Below are 23,792 nucleotides of genomic sequence, written 5' to 3'. Positions count from 1 at the left end.
CTTGCATGTAGCTCAGGGCTGTTGGCTTCGTTGCTCTATCTTTTATTTCAAACCGCATGCTTTTATGAGTGAAAAACTCTGTAATTTTGGGAAACCAAAAACTTCCATGGAAACATTCTTAGAAAATGCTTCCTGGATGATTTTTATTTCCTAATGGATCGATTACATTCTGTATAAAACATCTATTAAGGCACCTGAATTAAGCTGTCAAATGTAATGCTTGATGGTTTGGACCCTGATTGCAGGTTTCCCTAAGACAATGGTACCTGGGATGGCAGCACCAGTCTGGGCGTGCTCAATGGCATGAGAGTTGGAGAGCTGATCATGCAGCAACCTGCAATTGAATCTACCTGGTGTCCACTCACTGCCACAGTTGGTTTATGCAGCTCTCTTCCCAGCAGGTCAGGAGTCACCAGAGGGCAGAATCCCAGCTGTATTTGTTTTTGCTTACCTACATTTAGAGAAAATAATTTTTTTTGAGTGTGTATGCTGGGGTTGGAATCCAGAACCTTGTGCATGCTAGGCAAGTGTGCTACCATGGAACCATACCCGACCCCCAAATAATCTATTTTATCTGAGGGTGTAACAGTTCAATAAAAGAGAAATTTGAGTGTCATTTAGACATAAACAGTGTATATCTGTCATAATCTTAGAATGCCACATGAAAATATGAACACAGTTTGACATCCCTGCCCAGGAGCAGAGCGATCCTGTGATTTTCCCTGTGTGATTTCCCAACCAAGGCAATGGGGTGCTCTTTACATTTGTGCTAATAAACTGGGGGGCAAATGACAACTTCCTCTGTTGTTGAGCAATTACTTCTTTACAGTTTCAGCCCTGCGGCTGCATTTCTATAACATATGCAAATTATCCAACACTACTTTTCTATTAGCAGGAAGTTCAGCAAGCACACATGGGGCTTATGTGCCCAGCTCCACGCTAAACGCGTGGGAAGATGTAGAGAAGAGTAAGACACGGACCTTGTTTTAGGAAATCTCAGATCAGAAGAAATAAGACCCAATCAGGAAAAAATTGCATGAAAAGATGAGAGTTTCAGTAGAGATGGCTGGAGGTGGCCCAAAGACTAAACAGTGAGGGATGAGAGAGTGTAAAAAGGATGAAAGGCTGATACTCATAGGTATCGAGAGAAAACCCTCAAACTTTGCAACTGCAGGTAAGTGGATTCAGATGCCTGCTGCCTTTCTTAAAAAAAAAAAAAAAAAGTGTGATCCTGTGCAAGGTACTGTGCCTGTCTGAACCATAGCATATCCTCTCCTCATGTGTAAAATGAGACTATCTTCGTTTTGGTTTTGTATTGTTTTAACAGAATACCTCAGACTAGGAAATTTATAAAGAAGAGAAATTTATTTCTTACAGTTCTAGAAGCTGGGAAGTCCAAGGTCAAGAGGCTGCATCTGATAGACCTTCTTGCTGCATCATGCTATAGCTGAAGTTAGAAGGAGAGAGAGAGAGAGAGAGAGAGAGAGAGAGAGAGAGAGAGAGAGAGGAGAGAGCAAATGCGAGCACCAACTCATTCTTTCATCAGGAACCCTCTCCTCCCATGGGAATTAACCCACTCCTGCAACAATGGCATCAACCCATTCATAAAGGCAAAGCTCTCATGACATGCTCACCTTATAAGGGTCCCTCCTCTCAACACTGCTGCATTTTCGTTAAGTTTCCACCACATGAATGCTGGGGGACACGTTTAAGCCACAGCAGAGAGTAATCACATGTTTACTTCACAGGATTGTTAGAAGGTACAGTGGGTTGCATGGCGAACCCCCAAGGATGTGTCCCCGTCCTAATCCCCAGAACCTGTGAACGTGAACTTATTGGGAAACAAGTCTTTGTAGATGGTGTTAAGGATCTCGAGAGGAGATCACCTTAGATACTGCATTCCTTGGTCATCCTTAGATTACTTAGGTTCCACGACGACTGTTCTTATGAGAGACCCACAGAGGAGAGATGGGGAGGAGAGGAAGCCTCGTGGAAGTGGAGGCAGAGGATGGAGGGATGAGCCACAGGCCAGGGGCTGCCTGGAGCCGCAGCAGCTGGGAGAAGCAAGGAAGGCCTTTCCCCAAAGCCTTCAGAGGGAGTGTGACCCTGCTGACCCCAGACATCAGACTTTTTCCCTTGACAGAATAAATTTGTGTTGTTGTAAGCCACTGGGTTATGGGCGATTGTTCCAGCAGCTCTAAAAAAGTTAGTCTGGAGGATTAAATAAAATGTATATAACATCCCGAGTAGAGTTCCTGGTACTTTTAAAGTGTTCATCAAATGACAAATCCTTTCTTTTGTAGGGAGGAACACAAAAGGATGAAAAGGAAGGGGGGGTACAGGGGTGAGAGACAGGACATTTTGTATGGGGGGGGGTGGCACAAGCTGAGCATAGGAGGGGTCTTGGAGAGACACCAATGGGGATGGAGCAGACACTTTGGGGTGCACCCGTGTGGTCAGGGTGGGCATATGACATGGGGACCCAGGGGGAGGTAAGTGTGCTGACTCAGGCAGGAGCTGGAGATGAAGGAGGTCCCTGCAGCCATGGAGGGAGGCAGAGTGGAGGGCTCTGGCCTGGCCCTGGGCCTTCCTCAGTCTGCTTCTGCCTGGTTCCTACTTTCTGGGTGCTCATGATAGTGCTGAAGCAGCAGCCTGGGGACCCAGAAGCTGCTGGACTCAGAGGTCCTGCTGAAAAGGCCTGGAAGTTGCTGGAATGCTGGTCTTACACGTTGTGTGGGCTTGGCAAAGAGGAAGCAGCCAGGAGGATGGAGTGAAGACTTGAGGTTCTTAACCTTGTTTACTGAGCACCCTGCAATCCTCTTGACTGAAGGAAGTTGGTTTTAATTTGATGTAAGGAAAATAAAGTAATTCAAATATCTTGCAAATGGAAGTTTGTGGACTATGATTCATATTCTCCACAATAGATAAAATGTTTAAAACTTTTGTAATAGTTTTGGAATGTGGTCCAAATTAGGATTTTCCTGAGAAGGGAATTAGGGAGCTATAGGGTGACCATGGTCCCAGATTGCTGAGAACTGTCACGAAACTTCCTGGGCAAACTAGGAAAGTTGGACATCTAAGGGAGTGTGTGTGTCTCTGAATGTCTCTCCGTGTGCTTTGTCCTATCTTTCACCTGCTACCCAGCCCCGAAAAAATAACATTAAAAAAGTTCCCAAGCTTGACATGGTGGCCCATTCCTAAAATCACAGGATTCTGGAGGCTGAGGTGGGAGAGTCACAAGTTTGAGGCCAACCTGGGCAACCTAGTGAGCCCTGTCTCAAAACAAACAAAGAAACAAACAAATAAATCACATAAACATACAAACAAAAATGGCTGGGGATGTAGCTCAGTGATAAAGCACCTCTGGGTTCAATCCTCAGAACCAAAAATAAAATAAAACAAACAAAAGAAAACAAGTCCTCAAACTCCCAGACAGCAAAACAAAGACACCTCCCCTAAACAAAAGCAGAAACAAAAACCATTGTAAATAAATACTAAAGGGAAGTGAAAAACTGAGAGAAATAACCACATGTTAATATAAGAGAAAAGAAAACCTAATCTTTCAAGAGCTTTGACAAGTCAACAGGAAGAGACAAGCATCTAAGCAGAAAATGAGCTAAAGACATGAAGCAGAAATTAACAAAAGAATATAAATGGACACTATTCCCCTAATCCCCAAGAAATCAATATTAAAACAATAATCTTATATCAGGTTTTCTTCATTATGTGACCAAATAAGAAAAAACAATGAAAGGATAAATTGGTATAATTCTTGGAAGGATATAAAAGTCTTAACAATTTTTGGTCCATTGACCCAGCTATTTCTTTTGCTTCTAGGAATTTGAAGGAGATAGGTTGTGTGGGTAAATATTTATGCATGGGATGCTGTTCACTTTGCAAGGCAAAGTCAACTCCGCTGGGTTACTTGGCTTCAGGGCTTTAGTTTCTAATAAAAATTGCAGCCTTATAGAAACTTAAGAGAGGATAATATAAAAATACCCGGGTTCCAGCCAGCCTGGTCCCATCTTAACATTTTGCCACATTTGCTTTTTTTTTTTTTAGGTGGGGAGTTGCTATGTTTCCCAGGCTAACATTGAATTCTTGATCACCCTGTCTCAACTTCCCGAGTAGCTGGAACTACAGGCACGTATCCCTGTATCTGGCTATTACTTCATATTTTTGAAATGATTAAACAGATAAAACATACAGAGAGGTACAGACCCTATGTGCCACTCTCTGGATTATATTCTCTTCTTCTCCAGAGATAACCAATAACCTAAATATAGGCATATTTTACTTTTACTGTGATTAAACACATAAACAATAACACATAGTTTTATTTTACATGGTCTTTACATAATGCTATCACATATACTTTGATATTTGCTTTTATTTTTTGATCACCATTACTCTGAGGATTTATCCAAGTTGGTCATGCAGCCTAGATTTTTTTTTTTTTTACTGTCATTTGGTTTTTCATTGTTTAGCTGCATGACAATGTTTGTTCTTCTATTGAAGTATATTTCGGTTGTCGTTGGCACTTCTTTGTGAGTACAGTCAGGGATGCAGTGAATTTCCTGGGCATGTTGGTTTGTGCATCTGGGGGAAAGCCACTGCTGGGTTATGAGGAAGAACATCTTTAAATTTAATAGACAGTTCCACATTTTCTTCCAGAGTGATACATTCATATATTCAAATAATAACTACTTTGCCTTTTCCTTCCTAAGCCATGTTCTTGTATTTCCTCCTCTTTCCTTACTGTGCTTACCTGGGCATCTGATCCAATGTCATCCAGTGATGACACTGAGCATCCTAGTCTTGTTCTGGTTTTTAAAAGCAGGGTGGCTTACATTTTACTCTGTGAGATTTGCTCTGTTTCTTCAGGTCAAGGATATTCCTTTCTTTTTGTAAGTTACTAAAATGTTTTTGTTTGCTTGTTTTCTATGAATAGGTGTTGCCTTTTACCCAAAGCCTTTTCTTTTTCTTCCCCTGACCCCCAAAGGTTTTTCTGCTTTGATTTATAATTCAATTATAGTTATTTATTGTTTTATGCATTGTTTGTCTTTTCTTCTGACATCTTCTTGCTGTGTTTCATTTTCTTCTTTCTGAAGTACTTGCTTTAGTAGTTCTTTCAGAAAGGACTATAATATTAAACCCATTGTTTTATGGCGGGGGAGAAAGACTCTAAATTCTCTCTGAATGATGATTAAGCTATGTTGACTAGATGGCACAGCCCTCACTCCCACTACCCTCTGACCTTAATTCTGTGTTTCTTCTAGTCTACAGTGTCTATATCTCTTTGCTACTGGCTACAAGTGTTGAAGGGCTAATGTTCCCAGAAGCTCTCAACAGGACTAGGTGTAGAAATACCCTCACTCTCTTGACCTAAGAATGGGACAATTAGTGTCCATGTCTTTACTTCCCAGATTCTCCCCCCAGGATTCAGCTGCAGTTGCCCCTGGGTGGAGGGCTTAATAAACATCATTTACTTTTACTGGTGGCTTTCCCTTCTCCCTATCACATTTCCACTTCCCTGCTGCTGTTTCCTGCCTTTCCACATAATTATCTGCACTAAAACACTCAGGGTCTGCTGCTAGGGGCATTCAAAATAAGGGACTGTGTGCAGAATTCTGCAACAATGGTTTTTTTCCTCACAGTGTTTCTCATGAAAGTTTTAGCGCAGGTGTTATCATGTGAGAAGCAGTGAGGTAGGCTTCCAGTTTTGGGGGGTTGCAGGGATTGAACTCAGGGGCCCTCGACCATTGAGCCACATCCCCAGCCCTATTTTGTATTTTATTTAGAGACAGGGTCTAACTGAGTTGCTTAGCACTTTGCTTTTGCTGAGGCTGGCTTATGAACTCGAGATCCTCCTGCTGCAGACTCCTGAGCCCTGGGATTACAGGCATGCACCACCAAGCCCGATGTGGGGTTTCATTTCTAAACACTCTTAAGTCTTAGGCTGCTGGTCTTAAGGCTGGAAATCCCACTGTGAGGGCGTCACTTCCTGCCTTGCCTCTCTCTGCCCATGTTATTAGCTTTTTTAGCAAGAATTAGTTGGCAGACAATGTTGAGAATAAGGCTTTTAGGAATAGGAGTTGGGAAGAGGGATCGACCGTGTTTGTGCATGTGTGTATGAGTGGTTGCATGCACATGTGTATTTGCATATATGTATGTGTGTGATACGTGGGTATGTGTGCAACATTAGAGGAAGAATCAGCGTATCAGAAGTGAGGTAGAAGAGTCTTTGGAGGGCTGGGGGTGCAGCTGAGTGGTGGAGCGCTTGCCTAGCATGTGCAAGTCTCTGGTTTCCATCCCCAGCACCACATTTTTTTTTTTTTTTTGGCGGGGGAGGAATATTAGAATCAAACCATCACTTCCACACCCATTATTTTACAAAGGCCTGGTCTTGTGACCAGGACCTTCATCTTTAACCTGTCCATTAAACGCTGGCCAGGACCCAGAGGGACTGTTTTTGTTGAGCGACCCAGCTGGATGGTTCATACCTGGGTGGACAGGAAGTGTTAACGCGTTCCTTCCTCCCGCTCAGCAGCTAAGTTGGCTCAGGTTGAGGTGTTTTTCAAAATTCTCTGGAATCTCGGCCCTGGAAGCCAGGTCCAGAAGCCCTGTTGATCTAGCCTGATTTTCTCCCTGGCTGGATCAGTCTGTCCTGGGGACACCAGTACTCCTGGTTAGGTCTGTCTGCGTGGGCACTTGGGAGTCCTAGGGACCAAGCATGGGGCTGGGGAGTGGGGGGTGTTCGGGGAGGGCAAGGAAGCTCATGAAGGCAGCTTCCAGGAGGTCTCCCTCTGAGCTGTTCAAAGCCTTATCATCCTGGAGGTATTTCTAATACTATTTCCTGTCATTGTTTCCCTTTGGTAATTAAAAGGAGGCCAGGGCCCTGATGTGGCAGCTCACAGCTATTGTGGTGGGGAAGAGGGGGTGGTTGGTGAACGTCACAGCTTGGGCTTTATCTCCCCTGGCTGCAGGGGACTCTGTAGCCCCTGGAATACTTAACAGCAACACAGGCCAGAGCTGCAGCAGATCCATCCAGCCTCAGCAGCTGCTGGGAGAATGGCCTAGGGGTGGTGGCACCACTGAGCAGCGGCTGAGTTTCCTAAGGGATCTTGGAGACACCTGCAGCTCCTATTTGCAGGCAAAGGTATGATCTTTTGGAAGGAGAGCTGATGCAGTTGTGGGAGAAAGATGCAGGGCTGATCCCTGCCCTGGGACCCTGGCTGGGTTTCTCCATCTCTGGACTAGAAAGGTTTTTGTTTGGAAGGCAATTCAAAGACTGGACTATCCTAATGCCTCTTTGTCTTCTTGCCTCTGGGTATCCTGTGGCTGCTTTTCTTCATGCAATTGGGTTTTACTTTGTAGTTTTCACTCAGACAAGCCTGGACCAATCTTTGCCCTCACCTCTGAGGTACAATACACCTGTGCATTGGGAAGGACCAATTTTCAGGGACCCAGGGCTGATAGGGTCCATTTATCAGTTGAATTCAGCAAACATTAATGAGCATGTTCAGGGTGCTGGCACCTTGCCAGGCTCTGGGGATGGAGGTGAGTGTGCCTCTGCTCTGGAGGCTCTCATGGCCCAGGACCAGTGATCAGTAAGCAATTGATTGGCAGTTCCTGCACCTTCTCTGGATGCCTGTGGTAGCAATGGAAGTGTAAGACAGTTCCAGTTTCCCCATTTCTGCCAAGAGTGGAAGGACTTGGGTGTGCCTCTACTCCTGGCTACTGGAGCAAGGTACAGGGACATGAGAGGTCAGGATGCCCTGCAGGAACCAAGATGAGTTGACAGTGCTTCCCGCTTCTGTTTTGGCCCTGAGACTGTTGTCTGGGGAAGGGTGCTCAGAGGTGTGGGTCCAAGGAATTGTTACTCTTGGGCCTGGCACTGGCCCGGGGGAAGTTTTGGGACTAATAACCCATGTTCAAATGAGAAATGGGACCAATGGTGATCAGTTCTTTCCTTGCTTTAAGAAATTATTTTTCCTACTTTATGCATTGTTAGTAGCTTATACCAGCAGCCATCTTATGGGAAGTAAGAACAGTTTATTTCTCTTGCTTCTCTGCAGATGATTCCTGCCAGACTTGTAAGGGTGCTGCTTGCTCTGGTCTTTACATTTTCAGGTAGGTACTAAGTCCTCACTCCTGCCCCAGGGTCATTTGGAGTAATCCCCTTCTAGGAATCAGCAGGTGTGTCTGCAGGTCACCTTTGTGTGAGTCCCATGTTAGACGCATAGTGGGCCTTTCAGAGTCACTGGTTGCCTCCTATGAAGGTTCTGCAGAACCCCCTGCCTCTGACTTGTATTCTTTAGAGACCAGATGCCTGCAAATGCCTTCCTCTTGTAGAAAGGATAAGCATGCACAGAACCATCCTATATGATGGAAGCACAGGATGGGGAAGAAGAAATTAAATCCTTAGATAGAGGGTTAGTTTCAGAAGGAATTATAGAGTGAACATTTTATGGTATAGATGAAGAGACCAAGGGTCAGAGAGGAGAAATTATTGCTTTAAAGTCATGCAGAGCCAAAACCAGAGATCATTTTTCTTGGGTTCCTGGTCTGCTTTCTTCCTATTATACTATTTTTCTTCCCTTGCTGAAATTTTGAGATTGTGAATGGCAGGGAAGGACTTTTGACCTGCAGTGTCTCCATTTAGACAGCTCAGGTTAGTAGCATCCAGTCTGCTCCCCACAGGTTAGTTTGGAATGAAATGTACATTTATCATGCTCTCTGCATGTTTCTGCCAGGTAGGTGGTGTGTTAGTGAGGGGGTCAGCTCTTCAGAGAACTTTTACCATTTCACAACTCTGACAGGCACACAATCTGATCTGTCTAAAGTTTAATCTGCTCAAAATATAATAGTAGATATGTAGAAAGATGTTCATTGCAATCTCTTTATGAGTAAAATATTTGAGAAAATGCTAAGAACCAAATAATAAGAGGTTACCCTATATACATTTAGATGTAGAATGTGAATAGCCACTAAAAATCACATTTTAGAAGTATATACAATGGCACAACAAATTCTTTACAATATATTGAGAAATAAACATGGTTTGTAAATGGTTTTGCACAGGATGATCACAAATTTGTAATAAATCACAACTGTATATATGCTATAAAGTAGAACAAAAAGGCAAACGCTTACTCTAGTTATTGCTGAATGTAAGATCACAGATAATTTTTAACTTCTTTGTGTTTTCTTCTGTATTCTCCAAATATTCTATAATGGGTATTATTATATTTGAAATCAGTAAGTAATTAAGTCATTAAAATGAGTAGAGTTAAGTCATTAAAATGAGTAGATTTCCTGAAAAAATGTTCCTCCATTACTGCCACGAGTTCTGGGCCATATTCCAGGACTGAAAGCAATAGCTTTATTCTTATTTGGGATGGAAAATACCTCCCCACAGCCCAGTTTCCCTCAGATGTAGCCTCAAGAGATTGGAGAGATTTGGGATGATGGTTCCAATTTTGCTCACCCTGTCCTTTCCATCTAGACACCCTCTGCAGAGAAAGGGCTAGTGGCCAGCCATCCATGGCTCGGTGCAGCCTCTTTGGAAGTGACTTCATCAACACCTTTGATGAGAACATGTATAGCTTTGCAGGAGTGTGCAGTTACCTCCTGGCTGGGGACTGCCAGGAACACTCTTTCTCGATTCTTGGTAAGTACCGGGCACTGAGGGCAGGAATTCAGAGAAGGGGCCAGCTGTGCTCAGCCCTGGCATGCAGGGAGGGTTCCAATTCTCAGACATGCCTGAACTCAAACATCACTGCTGAGAGTATGGTGGGGAGTGCCCTTTCTATGACACCTGGCTTCCCTTGGCTTCTCCAGTCTCTCTCCTAGGGAGCCTGGTGGAATAGAGAGAAGCTTTGGGCTTCTTTAGTGGTTGCAGCCAACAGGTCCAGGCAGTGCCTCAGGAGCTACAAAGCATCAAGAAAAATGAAGATCTAGAAGGAACTTTGGAATACATAAAATTCCTTGAAACAGGAAATAATAATTTTCTCGGTGGCTTGTGGAATTCAGAATTTCTAGCTTATGTTGCACATCTCTTGTTCCTAGAAATGCCCCGGTTCTGCCCCCATGTTCTCTCTGGGTCCCCACAACAGCTCTAGAATGTCAATAATGTCACCCCTGTTTTACAAATGAAGAACCAAGGCCCAAGGATGCTGTATAATTCTCCCCAAAGCCTGACAGAAAATAAAAGGAGGAGCTGGATTTAATCTTGGGCTTCTCCTTGAAGGGTGTTTCCTCTCTACTAAAGAGAGAGGGAAGTTTCCAAGGCTGGGAGTGGGGCTGGGGGCATTGATGAAGAATTATGATTTGGTGACTTCCATACTAAGACTCAATCAGCTGTGAGGTGTGAGGAAGGGATGCTACAAAGCCAAGCAAAAGAGGGTCCTCTCTGGGGAGCTGAGGTGGCAGCTGACACAGATCCAGGCCGTTAAAGAAAAATTCATGAAACTTCTTAAAGCCAGTAAGAAAGACCTTACATTCAAGGGGCACTACTGCAAATCCACCTCCAAATACAAGGAAAAGTGGAATTTAGATCCAAGGAAGGTTGGGTGGGGGGTCAGTGACAGAGGAAATATCAGGGTAAGGGTTTTTTTTGCTAAACCAACTTGACAGGAATCTTACTGAAGGCAGGCCAGGGTGATCAGATACTGAGGTTAGGGGATAAGGAATTTGATCATATATAGAAGGTAAGAGATTTTGGCTAAACTGACCCAGTGGCAGTCAGGACTAAGTGAGTCAAGGACAGACCCTAAGGTCAGGACTAGTCTAGAAGATGGTTCAGTGGGACCTGACTCAAGTTTGGTCAAGGAAGAGATTCTTTTTGCTACACTTAGGCCCTTCCATGATGTATAAGTTGAAGGGCTCTTGGGGTTATTACTCCATCAGCCATGGAGTGGATCCATGCAGTGTCCTCTGTGCCCAGCATGCAGTAGGCTGTGTTTGGGAGCTCAGTGAGCTGACCATGGTCATGTCTGTAAGTGTCCCCTGCTTCTTAGCTGCTCCCTCAGGCTATCTCTGCCACCTGCCCTGCATCTGCTAGATACCCTATCACAACATGGCTTCAGCGTCCTGCCATTCTTCCCATTTCTTTGTGAGTCCCTCAAAGGCAAAAGCTATGCCTTGCTCATCTTTGTTTCCTGGCACTTAGCTCCGTGGGGTTTCTGTCAATATTTACTGGTGTTGGGGACCTAAGAAGCAAGGTGCTCTGTTGTATCAAAGAAAGATGTTTACAAGAGTGGGTGGCATTTGAGGATCCTTGGGTAATGGGGCTTTGGTTGGGTGAAGAGCACAGGGGAGGGTGCTTCACACAGTGGAGACAGCATGAGCCAAAGAGGAGAGGCTGGAAGAATGTGTGCTCATTAGGCGGAACCCGTGGTGGAGTGGTTTCCACTGCAGCCGGCATCGTGACCGCCTAGATGGCTCTACTACAAGGTTGCTGGGCTCCACCTCCAGAGTTCTGACTCAGTACATTTGGAATGGGGCATGAAATTTTTATTTGCTAACAATTTCTTAATTGCTGCTGCTGGACTAGAGACCAAACTTTGAGAAGTCCAGGAATGAAGTAAGTCTGGGACACCGTGAGGCTGCAGGGCAGGGTCCTGAAGTCTGATGGAGGGTGAGTTGGCTGCACTCAGCGGCTGGGAGGAGTTAGGTAGAGCCTCTGCAGTGGGGAAGGATCAAAGGGACTGGTGCCTTCCAGGAAGGGAAGTGGGAGGCAGGGTAACCAAGCAGGAGGTAAAAAGGACCAGAGACATCCCCTGGGACATGACACCACATGGAACACTGGGTTTTGGAACCCAAGTTTGCTTCAGAGGCAGCACCTGGGGACTGGCTCGGAAAAGCAGCTGAAAAGAAAAAGGGCCCCCTCCTCCACCAGGAAGCGGAAGGTGCTCGGATGCACCAGCCTCCTGTGGCTCCAGTGTTTACTTTGAGTGGATTTCTGCACTTTGACGATCATTATGGAGATGGTACAGACCCTTTACTGAGATGACTCTGGGGGTGTGTGTTGGGAATGGAGGGTTAGGAAGGTTTTGAAAGAAGAGATAATGACACGTCTCCACCCTGAGTGAAGTTTGCAGGGAGGGTGACACCTGGTACCCTGGAGGGGCTTGCTGTCTTGACTCCATGATCAGCTTTAGCTCAGTCCTGCTGTGGTCTCCCTAGCCCAGAGGCGGGTTAGTAAATAGTATATAATGAAAGCTTAGGACCAGGCATAGAGTCCACATTCTGGGCTCAGGGAGCCCAGCCAGCATGTTGGAAAAGTCCTTTTCCCTTGTGTAAGCCCACCTCAAGAGCCCTCTCCTCTTAAGGAGCCCTCAGAGGCAGGAAAACTCAGGTACCTCCTCCTGTTAGCCCCCTTGACCACACTGGCCCTGTCCAACACTCGGCATGTCAACTTATGCCTACTGACTGGTTTATAACCCCCATCCCTTGGAGGCTCTGCCTCCAGCAGGAAATGGAAGCATGGAAAGAGCTATAGTTGGAGCCGACTCCATTCCCTCTCTGCCCTGAGTGCCCTTGGGGAAGTGGCAGAGTGTCTCTCAGCCTTCATTTCCTCTTCTCTAAAATGCAGAGCCTGTGAGGCTCAAGTGAGATTAAAGTATTTGCAAGTGTGAAGTGTTATCTGAACCTGAGTTATTGAAAGCAGCCAGATGCACAGAAGCTTGTTGTGTACATGTGCGGAAACACAAGGCCGCCAGGCTCTCAGGGCGTTTCTCTGGATGGCAGGTTGACAGCTATGGGAATCTTCCACAACACGGTCCATGCAGGTTTGTACCAGAGGCCTGGCCTCCAGTCAGGGGCTGGGGCAATTTGAAGGGATGGAGAGGGCCACCTATTTCCGAAAAGCTCATTGCAAGACACCCTCCCACCCCCCATCCAGGGTCATTGTTTTCTTATAGCAATTTGCTCTTATTGAATGTCAATTTTCTGGGAGGTTGTTGGCCTAAACCAGGCTATTTAATGTATGTTGGTTTCATTTATGCTCAAAATTGTGCTGATAACCTGAGAATAATTCGGTGGCTACTTTTTCTGATGTTGGAGTGAATGTAGGAGGAGGGGGTGTAAGAAGGGGACTAATCTGTGGAGCCTGGGCCTGTGCTGGAGCTTGGAGCAGGCAGCATCCTGGGGTCAGGGGAAGGAACCCAGACCTTGGACTGTACAGTTTCAGTTCACAGGCCCACGATCATCTTCTGCTCCATTGTTCCCCAACGACATCCTGTTTCCTCAACTCTAAATTGAAAATAATTCCCATTCCTCTCTGGGTGCCTGTGGATCTTGTTCACATCCTGGGTAGAGTGTTTATGTCTCTTCATGAAGGCCCACCTGGTGCGAAGGGGAGGGCCTTTCCTTGATTCCTCTTCCTGGTCAAGCAGCTCTGGGCTTCCAGGCCAGAGCTCACATTTTCTAGTCAATGGGCCCAGGATCCAGAGAGTTCACAGAGTCCTGGTTCCTCCTGCCTTATAGAGACTCTTCTTCCTAAGCCAAGGCTGCAGGGTTTGATTGCCTCCCAAATCAACCCAGGGAGAGCCAAAAACAACTACTCGCTGGCTGAGTCATTTCTGTAGGGGGAACCTCAGTTTCCGAGTTAGCAGAATGGCATGGTCTCAGTAGATCATTGTTCTCCAAGTGTGGACAGAGGATGACCTGCATCAGAATCATGGGCATGGGGTGGGGAATGTTTGTTAGAGATGCAGATTAATGAGTTCTGTACTACAACCCAGGATACCCCCAGGTATGACCCTAGTTCCAGCTTCTGGCCTGCTTTAGAAAGTACAGGGTGCCTCTTGCTCCCACATGTTGGGGGCCAACTAGCTCCCTCAGCACCCTCATCACTGAGTTCAAGGGGCCAGGAGCCTGGGGAGACCTGGCTGGTTGTTTTTCCTCCTGGATGGACACACAGACTCTTCCTTACCTAGCAGTGATAGGAAGACCAAACAGGGAGGTCTGTGGAATGTGGGAGTTGCTGCCCATTTCTAATGGTTCATTTTCCTAATGGCTACAGATAATTTGCAGTAAGGGAAAGAAGTAAATAAAACAGAGGTTGATATGGAGTTCTCCCGTGCATTAGTGACTTACTGAATCCACAGCCGTCAGATGTCCCATTAGGTAGCTTTGTTGCAATAGGAGATTGGATTTGGAGTCAGAAAATCTGGGTGTGGGTTCTGCTTCAGGTGTAAAATCACTCAGTTGGGGTGATTTTTTTTTTCCTCGGAGGACATTTGGCAGTGTCTGGAGACATTTTGGGTGATTATAACTAGGTGACATGCTGTTGGCATCCAATGGTAGGGGTCAGGATGCACAGATGGCCCCCACAACAAAGAAGTATCCAGCCCTAAACGTCAATAGTGAGAGGGTGGAATCCTGTCTGAACCTCAGTTTCTCCTTCTGTAAGATGGGGTCAGCTTAGGTCAGTGTTTTTCAAACTGAGTCACAAGCCATGGTCCTAACCAGCACTGCAAAAACTAAACAGAAAAGAATAGAAACATCATAACATTTCAGAGTTCATGGCACGTGCTAAGGGCAGATGTGTGAAAGTTCTGCAGACTTTGGTCTGTGTGTGTGCATGTGCGTGTGTGTGCGTGTATGCATGTGTGTGCATGTATGCATGTGTATACCTTGTATGTAAGCCTAGGGACCTAGAAGACTCCTGGGAGGCATTGCAAACCGGAGTTTGTTACCAGGCTGTCCTGTTTATTTGTTTGTTTATTAACAAATAAAAGTATTTAAAATAAATAATTTTACCATTGTATTATGGAAATTTTTAAACATACAGAAAAGTTGAAGGAATACAACATTGTTATACCCACCACTCGGATTCCATCGTTACTGATTTCCTCTATTCACCTACCATTTACCACTTCAGTTCTGGTGGTTTTCATTGGTTAATTTCCTGCTGTCAGAAAGTTTGTTTGACTTCTGAAGATCTGCTTGCTCTAAAAACTGTTCTAAGAGAAAATGCAGAGTGGGCCAGACTCCCCAGTTTAGACAGGTATGAAAGGACTAAATTGCAACAAATTTAGTTTAAAGATCTTAATTGGCTCTATTTATAATTCTAGAATCAGGTAACACTTCATTTCATAGACTACAATGAGTGTTCCTAAGAACTGAGCAGAAGAAATTGATTTTATAGACAGAAGGGTTAGGGAAAGCAGAAATAGAGAATAAAAGTGGATTGGTTCTTTCAAAGTTACTTAGCTTGTGGAGATTAAAGCAGCTACAACTGGCCCATTCGGGGATTTGGCTTCTCCCCGCCGGCCTCCCCCCACATTCTGCTTTCCCAGAATGCCAGAGAAACACCTTAGTTTTGGTTTGGTGGACATAGAACTTTAGCATGAGTGACTCCATTTTGGTTTGGTCTCAGTCCAAACCAATAGTCTCCTTTATGTTTTGTTCAATACAGGACAAAATTCCTTTAACCTATATGACACCTCGGTTTTCTCCTGGCAAGCAGTGGTGTGGAGTTCTGCAGACTGTGGTCTGTGGACCTTCTCTGCCTGGGAGTGAGGAGACCTTCCCTAACTGGACTTACCAGTGGTCCCGGTCATGCCAACAACACCTCAAATCAACACCTTCCCGTTTTCTGAGCTTGGTTCCACAGGCCTCTTCTTTTGCTGAGGAACTGGAGCCCACACTCCCAGCTCCTCCTAGAAGAAGATCGATTTCTTCATCATTTCCAAGGCTAGTCTGGAAATTATGGGTCCTGTGTTCCATACCTTCAGGACCTCTAAGACACTGTGCCCCCATGTTGGACCTCTGTCTTCACTGACTGCCCTCCATCTCCCCTCTTCCCTCCACCAGTTCTAAGTCTCCAAGGCTTGAGACTCAGACTCTAAACTGACCCTCTGGGCTTCTTCATCCCTATGGCCAATCCATTGTCTTTGGATAACAAGGGCCCAGCCCAAGAAGCAGTTCTCAGAGACCAGCTGTGGAAGTTTAAGCCTTGATAACGCTATGGAAAATGTCTCACCAGTTTTCTGTCTTTCATGCCAACTGCCCTTACCCTTGTCCCTGTGTTTGTCCCTCACAATAAGACCATTGACAGAGACTATTTTATGATGTGTTTGACCATTCAAACATCTCTAATGGCAATACCCATCGTTTATTGAATCCTTACTAAGATTCTCTGCACTGTGGGTGCAATTTATCTACACTCTCTCTGAATTTCTAGAGAATCAAATGTGGTAAATTGAGGTGGGGCTCATGAATCTCCATTTTAAACAAACAGCTCAGAGATTCTGATTTGGGCTCGCCTAAGATGGATACTTAATTAATTAATTAAATTCTGGGGATGGAACACAGGGCTTTGTGCATGCTAGGTAAGTGCTCTGCCACTGAGATATACCCCCAGCCCCCAAGATAACATTTTAAATGACATTATTTTAGAATACCTATTACCAATAACCTGGACTGTTGCTTCTGTTTGCTACTTGACAGTGTGATCAATTGCTGCATGCTTTTCTAATCTTTATATCTAGATTGTGAAAAGGTCTCTAGTAGTCATCATTGAGGTCACTGTGAAGTGATCATGCTTTTATATTTTTCTTTTGTGAAGTGTAAGAGTCCATTGAGATCTATGTATCCAGAAGGCACTCCATAAGAATTTTTAGATGAATGGAAAGATGAGTGAATAAATGAGATTTAAAAGGAGATTTCTGTTGCCCATTTTAAAGGTCTTTTTTTGGGGGAATTTTCCACTGAGATAAGATTATAGAGGTAATATTATTAATACATTTATTATTTTTTGTGGGGGGTTATAATCACTACTACTCCTCTTTTCTCTTTTAGGGGACTTCCAAAATGGCAAGAGAGTGAGACTCTCTGTGTATCTTGGGGAATTTTTTGACATCCATTTGTTTGTCAATGGTACTGTGATGCAGGGGGACCAAAGGTAAGTCACAAGTGCAGAATGTCCAATTTGAAAGGACCCTGGGGATTCCCTGGCACAAGCCCTCGTGTTTCAGATGAAGAAGCTGGGGCCCAGGGAGAGGAAGAAAACGTACTCAGAAGTGAGTAGCAGGGCTGGGCGAGAGCCTCAGCCTCAGCCTCAAAAAGTGAAAGAGCTAGAACCTCATTCCCTTTGTGCCATCCTCTGAACCTCGTAGCGTGGGCTTGGAAGGGTAGAGAGATGTCCTGAAAATGCACGAGAAGCCCAATACTGAACATGTCCTCTACTTTCCAGAATCTCCATGCCCTATGCCTCTAAAGGGCTGTATCTGGAGACTGAGGCTGGGTACTACAAGCTGACCAGTGAGGACTATGGTTTTGTGGCCAGGATCGACGGCAGCGGCAACTTTCAAGTCCTGCTGTCAGACAGACACTTCAACAAGACCTGTGGGCTGTGTGGTGACTTTAACATCTTTGCTGAAGATGACTTTAGGACCCAAGAAGGTAAGGTTTTCTGGGCTCCATTTCCCTAAAGTGTGGTTATGCTTTTTACCTCCCTACTTACAAACTCTCACTGATACTCCTCCCCTGGCATTCACGCCTCGTCATGACCTCACCTCAATTTATTTTGCCAATCTGCTCTGTTAATATTTCACCTCAGTGCCTAGACACGCTGGTCAACCTACAACTTGGAGCCTCTAAACCCGTCTTTGTTCAACTTTGAATTCCCCATAGAAATGGGGGAATCACATGTGGTAGATGGTTGGAAAATACTGGAAGGTTTGAGTAGACCCTTCTGAACCCACTACGATTAAATAGATGAAATCTATAGAGTGAGCCTCCACACTGTCCAGAAAGGCTAGTTATCTAGACACGGTGGTACATACCTGTAATCCAAGCGACTCTGGAGGCTGAGGCAGGAGGATCACAAGTTTTAGGCCAGCTTCAGCAAGACTCTGTCTTAAAAAAAAGACAGGGGCTATAGTTCAGTGGTAAAGCTCTCCTGGGTTCAATCCCTACAAAAACACCAAAAGCCTAGCTTATGTATGCTTGTGAGCAACAGAAGATAATATAGATGTGAAATCACTACTAATCTTTTTAATAATTTTAATTCCATAAACATTCAGTTAGTGATATTCCCTTGTAAAAACAACCTTTGTATATAAATTAATCTCTTCATTATCATGTATCTACCTTCTGATTAAGGGGAAAACATGCAGAGAAAACAGTTGAGTGAAAAATAATAAGGTCGTTTGTTTTTATCTTCTCTAGCACTGATTTCTCAACCTTTTTATTATCCAATATGTAAACTTTAGGCTATCAGTTTTCCTTTAAATATCACTTTAGCTGCACCACACCAATTATTTTAATATATAACACAGTTTCATTTTTGTTTAGTAAAATACATTTTCCTACTTTCCATTTTAAGCTCTTTTTAACCTATAGTGTGTTTTAAATTTCCAAATGTTTAGAATTTTTAAGGTAAATTTTTGGTAACAAAATTGATTTCTAAATTAAATTAGCAACTTGTGGAGGCTTATTTGTAGCTAGTACTTGATCTTTTCTTAAAATTGTTCTATCTATGCTCAAAAATAATGCATTTTCTGATTGGTGAAGGAGTCCATATTTGTTTGTTGAATTAGGTTTGTTAATTGTGATGTTAAAATCTTCTATATGTTTACTACTTTTTGTTTGCTTCATCTACCAGTTACTAAGAGAGATGTATATATATTTTTTACAATGTTGGTAAGTTATGTCAATTTCTTGTAATTCTGTCAAATTTTGCTTTATACGTTTTGAGTTTGCTATTAACTTTTAGAAATATTACGTCTTTCTAGTGAATTGCTCCTTTACATAATGAACCCATTATTTATATATTTTAATTAGCCCTTTATAGTTATACATAGGAGTTGGGCTCATTTTGACAACTCATCCATGCATGGAAATTGATTTCAGATCATGATCTCCCCCCTTTCCCTCCTTCCTTCCATCTCCTCCTGTATTCTCCTTCCTGTACTCTACTAGACTTCCTTTCATTTTTAACAATGCCTTTTGCCTTGAAACCTGATATTAATATTGATACTCTACTTTTTTATGTGGCTAGTGGTTGTTTGATATCTCTTTTATTTTTGTACTTTCAATTGTTTTGTGTGATTTTGTTTTAGATGTGTCTCATAAAAGTTGTAGGAAGCTGGATTTATTATATGTTTTAAAAATGGCTATTAAGGTATAATTTGCAGGCAGTGAAATTCACCCTTTCAGTATGTACTACTCAAATGCCTCATGTCCTTTTGTAGTCAAACTTACCCACAATTCTTAGCCCCTGGTAATCACTGACCTTTTTTTTCTCCCGTGTTCCTATAGTTTTGATTTTTTCCAAATTTTTTATAAACACAATAATATGATATTAAGCCTTCTAAGTCTGGCTTCTTCTCATTAACATAATCCATTAGAGATTCATCATGTTGAGCGTATCAATAGCTTGTTCCTATTTATTGCTGAAGAGTAGTACCTAAATTTGGTTATCTATTCACCAAAGAATACTTTGTTTATTTGTTGGGGAATTATGAATGAAGGTACAGATGTCCCTCAAATTTAATTATAGTACAATACACATAACAGACTATCTTAACCATTTAAATTTTTTTTGTAGTTGTAGATGGGCACAATGCCTTTATTTTACTTGTTTATTTTTATGCTTTTTTAAAGCTCATAGTTTTAATAATTATGATAAAGTACACATAAAATTTACCAATCTTAACCAATGTTAAATGAACAGCTCAGTAATTTTAATATTCACATTGTTGCACAACCAATCTCCAAAACCTTTTCATCTTATGAATTTGAAACTCCACGCTCATTTAACAACTCCCTGTACTCACCTTCCCCCAGTCCATTCTACTGTGTGTTCATATGACTCATACAAGTTTAGATACTCATATGCAGCATTTGGATTTTTGTGGATGGGCTATTTCACTTAGCTTAATGTCCTCAAGGTTCATTCATGTTGAACTATGTGTCAGAATTTCCTTCCTTTTATGGCTGTATAATATTCCATCATATTTATTCATTAATCTATTGATGGACATTTGAGTTGCTTCCACCTTTTGGCTATTGTGTCTAATGCTGCTAAAAAATGGGTGTAAAAATGTGTTTTGAAGACTCATCTTTCAATTCCTTTGGATGTGTACCCACAAATGGAATAACTGGATCATATAGCAATTCTAATATTTTGCAGAAGCACTCACTCCATTGCTTTTCACAACAGCTGCACTATTCTACATTCCCATCAACAGTGCATATCTTTGACAACTCTTATTTTAATGGTAGCCATCCTAATGGTGTGAAGCAATCTCATTTTTTAAAAATGTCTTTATTTGTTTATTTATTTTTTTTAATGTGGTGCTGAGGATAGAACCCCATGCCTTCCGCATACTAGGCAAGCACTCTGCTGCTAAGCTACACAGCCCCAGCCCTTAACCATTTTAATGTATATAGTTCAGTGACAATAAGTACATTCATATTGTTGTGCAACCATCTCTACTATCCATCTCCAGAACTTTTCATTTTGCAAAACTGAAATCTATCCATCAAACCGTAGGTCCCCATTCTTCCCTCCCAGCCCTGGAAATTACCACTTTACTTTGGTCCCTATGACTTTGACTACTCTAAGTACCTTATTAAGTGTAATCATGCAGTATTTGTCTTTTTGTAACTAATTTATTTCACTTTTCACAATGTCCTTAAGGTTCATTTATGTTGTAGCATGTGTCAGAATTTTATTTCTTTTTATGGCTGTCTAACATTCCATTGTAGGTTTATACCACGCTTTGCTTATCCTTTCACTCATCAGTGGAGATGGAGTGCTTCCACATTTTAGCTATGGTGAATAATGCTGCTATGAACATGGGTATACATGTATCCCTGCAGACCCAGCTTTCAATTTTTGTGGGGTTCTACCCAGAAGTATGATTTTATTGTATATAAATCATATCCATATGGTAATTCTGTTTTTAATTTTCCTCCCAGTACTGGGGATTGAATCCAGGGATGCTCTACCTTTGAGCCATATCTCTGGCCCTTTGTATTTTTTAAATTTGAGACAGGGTCTCACTAAATTGCCCTGGCTGGCCTTGAACTTGTGATCCACCTGCCTCAGTCTTCCAAGTCTCTGGAATTCCAGGTGTGCACCACTACATTTAACTAGTCTTTAAAATTTTAGGAAGCCATCATACTGTTTTCCTAATGGCTGTGCCATTTTACACTCCCACCAAGAGTGAAGAGTGTTCTGATTTCTCTGCATCCTTTCTAATGTTTATTTTTTGTTCCTATCCTTATCGATGGGAAGTGGCATTCATGAGTAGGGTTTGTCTATAGACATATGCTTTAATTTCTCTGGGTAAATATCTAGTACTGGGATTGTGTTTTTCCATCTCTCTTAATCCCTCTGTATTGCTTTTTGGGTGGTTTACTTAGGTCATACGCTGTACTCATGGTGGTTGGTGAGAACCAATTGTGTGCATCTCTTCCCAACTCCACATTCAGTAACATCATGTTGGTAACACCATGGAAATTAGCAAGTGCTATAAACTGGGGTTTTGCTTTCCCTGGAGAGTTGGTTTGTCACCACTTTACTAAGTAGTAAGTAGATCTAAGTAGATCTGTCTTCTAGTTCACTAATTCTCTCTTCACTCTGCCTAATTTACAGATGATGTTTATTCTGTCAATTGAAGTTTCACTTTATTTTATTGACTATGCTTTTAATCTTATAAGGTAAATCTGACTATTTTTCTTTTCAATTATTTTTTCTTGTCATGTTCTTTTATTAAGTTTCAATTTTTTTATAACCATAATCTAAAATATATTTGTTTTAAAAGTTCTATATAAAAATTTCATTATCTGAACTTTTTGGAGCTCAGTCATGCAAATTTTGGATCTGCTGACTCTTGTTTATAGTGGATTGTTTCCTGTTGTTACAGATGGCTCAGTCCAGGGAGCCTGCCTGGATCCCTACTGGTTGGATTCAACAGGAGGTCCACATAAGAGATAGACAAAAGATGTAAAAATGAATAATGAACTTTATGCTTTATACTTCAGTTTTATCAAACCAGGGAGAAGCAGCTAGATTGCTTCTCTCTGGCCATCTCACAGAGACAATTACAATTTATAGAAACAAAAGCTAGGTGAAATGCATACTGTAGAGCTCTTTAGCTTATGTTAAATGGGCTTGAATGGGTACTCTCTGTGCCTATCTTCTTTGGCACCTGTGAGGGTAAGGGGTAGAAGCCTTTCAGCTTCCTTTCTTAGCAGGAGGAATGTGTTGACATTCAGTCTGTTTCACTATGCTTCATAATTTTGGATTGTGAGCTCATCTTTTGAAGATGTTAATTTGTCTGAGTTACTGAATCTTACAAGAAGTTTAAGTTGGAATCTTACAACTATATGAAAGATTTCCTACCACTGTCAATTTTCAGGGGAGTCTTTTCTCCCCTCCCATTCAGAGACCAGATCAAGAAAACAGGCATCCACTCTGCTTCTCAGAGTGGGTTTTTTTTTTTTTCTTGTCAAGTTTTTTTTTTTTTTTTTAAATGTTTTTGTAGTTATAGATGGAAAGGGTGCCTTTTTTTTATTTGTTTATTTTTATGTGGTGCTGAGGATCAAACCTAGTGCCTCACACATGCTAGGCAAGCACTCTGCCACTGAGCTACAACCCCAGACTTTCTTGTCAACTTTTGCATATTTTAAGGTCTCAGCTTTACAATGGCATCTTGGGTCCATCTCCCCGCCTCATGCAAGTCCTGGACTCACTTCCACTTCAGTGGAGCTGTTGAAACCCCAGCCTCTTGGTTGGAAAGGTTGCCACTTTTACTCTAGTACTCTGCAGTCAGAACACTTGCCAGTTCTATTTTTTAATTTTTCTCTCTTCTCCTTTCTTCTCTCCTCCTCCTTTCCATCTCTTTAATTCCTTCTATTTTTTTGTAAGCTTCTCCATCAATTCAGTATGATATTTGTCCATTCTACTAGCATAGTTTTCAGATTTTTTCTCATCTGCTATATTGCTGGAAATGGAAGTTCCAATCATAGAATATCTTTTTTTTTTTCTTATTCTAGGCTTTTAAGGTTGAAAAAATTAACAGTGGGTCCTAGGCTATGAGAAAGAAGGTAGTATTTTTTGGCAAAAAAAAATCAAGGCTATGGTAATGTTTTGGGAATCATCCTTAGAGGATGATTTAGTTTAATTCTTTTTGGTCAGTAAAACTCAACAATATTTGTCCCCCAAACAGTTAACCTTGCTCCCTGATTTCTGGGAGTCTGCCAAGCTTGGCTTTAACTCTGTCTTTCAGAGAGTTTTCTCTAAACAAAAGTATTTGTAATTCCATATGTTGGACAGCCTTATGCTGTCCAGATTTAGTTCATGAAATGAAACTTCATAGGTGGTCAGGGCTAATAGGGATCTTAGATCACCCACCTCAACTCCTCATTTACATATGGGAACTAGGCTCCACGGGATGATGGGATCAGCCCAGATCACAGAGTGGTGGAAGGAGCTTCATCATCCAAGTAAGCTCCTTATCTACCTCTTTCTTTAAGATGGTTTATTAGAAAGTATCCAAACCTGTGTGGTATGGAGTATCTGAGTACCAAACAATACATAAGATATGGGAGAAGTCAAATGGAAAAGAACTGAAATTTGTGGAGTGCCACCATGTGCCAGGCAGTCCCTAGGCACTCAGTGAGTCTGATGTCCATGCCCTGGGGAGCCATACTGAGCACTGTACAAAAGGTACTCTCCACCCCAAATACCTATGGTCTAATCTAGCAGAAGTTAGGTCAAGATAAAACAGACCTAGAGCTTTCACTCAGAAGTCCTGGGACAGGCA

At 42.6% G+C, this 23,792-nt stretch overlaps 1 protein-coding gene across 1 annotated transcript in view; it reads left to right on the top strand.

Annotated features, from left to right (window-relative positions):
• Positions 1-6,986: 6,986 nt before the first annotated feature.
• Vwf (von Willebrand factor) overlaps positions 6,987-23,792 on the top strand; it is a 162,995-nt gene continuing 146,189 nt past the window's right edge. The window contains exons 1-5 of the mRNA XM_027951103.3: positions 6,987-7,159; positions 8,079-8,133; positions 9,509-9,673; positions 16,813-16,915; positions 17,207-17,415. Of these exons, the coding sequence (XP_027806904.2) occupies positions 8,079-8,133; positions 9,509-9,673; positions 16,813-16,915; positions 17,207-17,415 (532 nt within the window). The 5' untranslated portion in view covers positions 6,987-7,159. The remainder of the gene's footprint in view (positions 7,160-8,078; positions 8,134-9,508; positions 9,674-16,812; positions 16,916-17,206; positions 17,416-23,792) is intronic.

This window comes from Marmota flaviventris, chromosome 3, assembly GCF_047511675.1.
Source record: "Marmota flaviventris isolate mMarFla1 chromosome 3, mMarFla1.hap1, whole genome shotgun sequence".
NCBI lineage: Eukaryota > Metazoa > Chordata > Mammalia > Rodentia > Sciuridae > Marmota > Marmota flaviventris.
The sequence above is the reverse complement of the archived record's forward strand: the minus strand, read 5'-3'. Positions and strand labels throughout refer to the sequence as shown.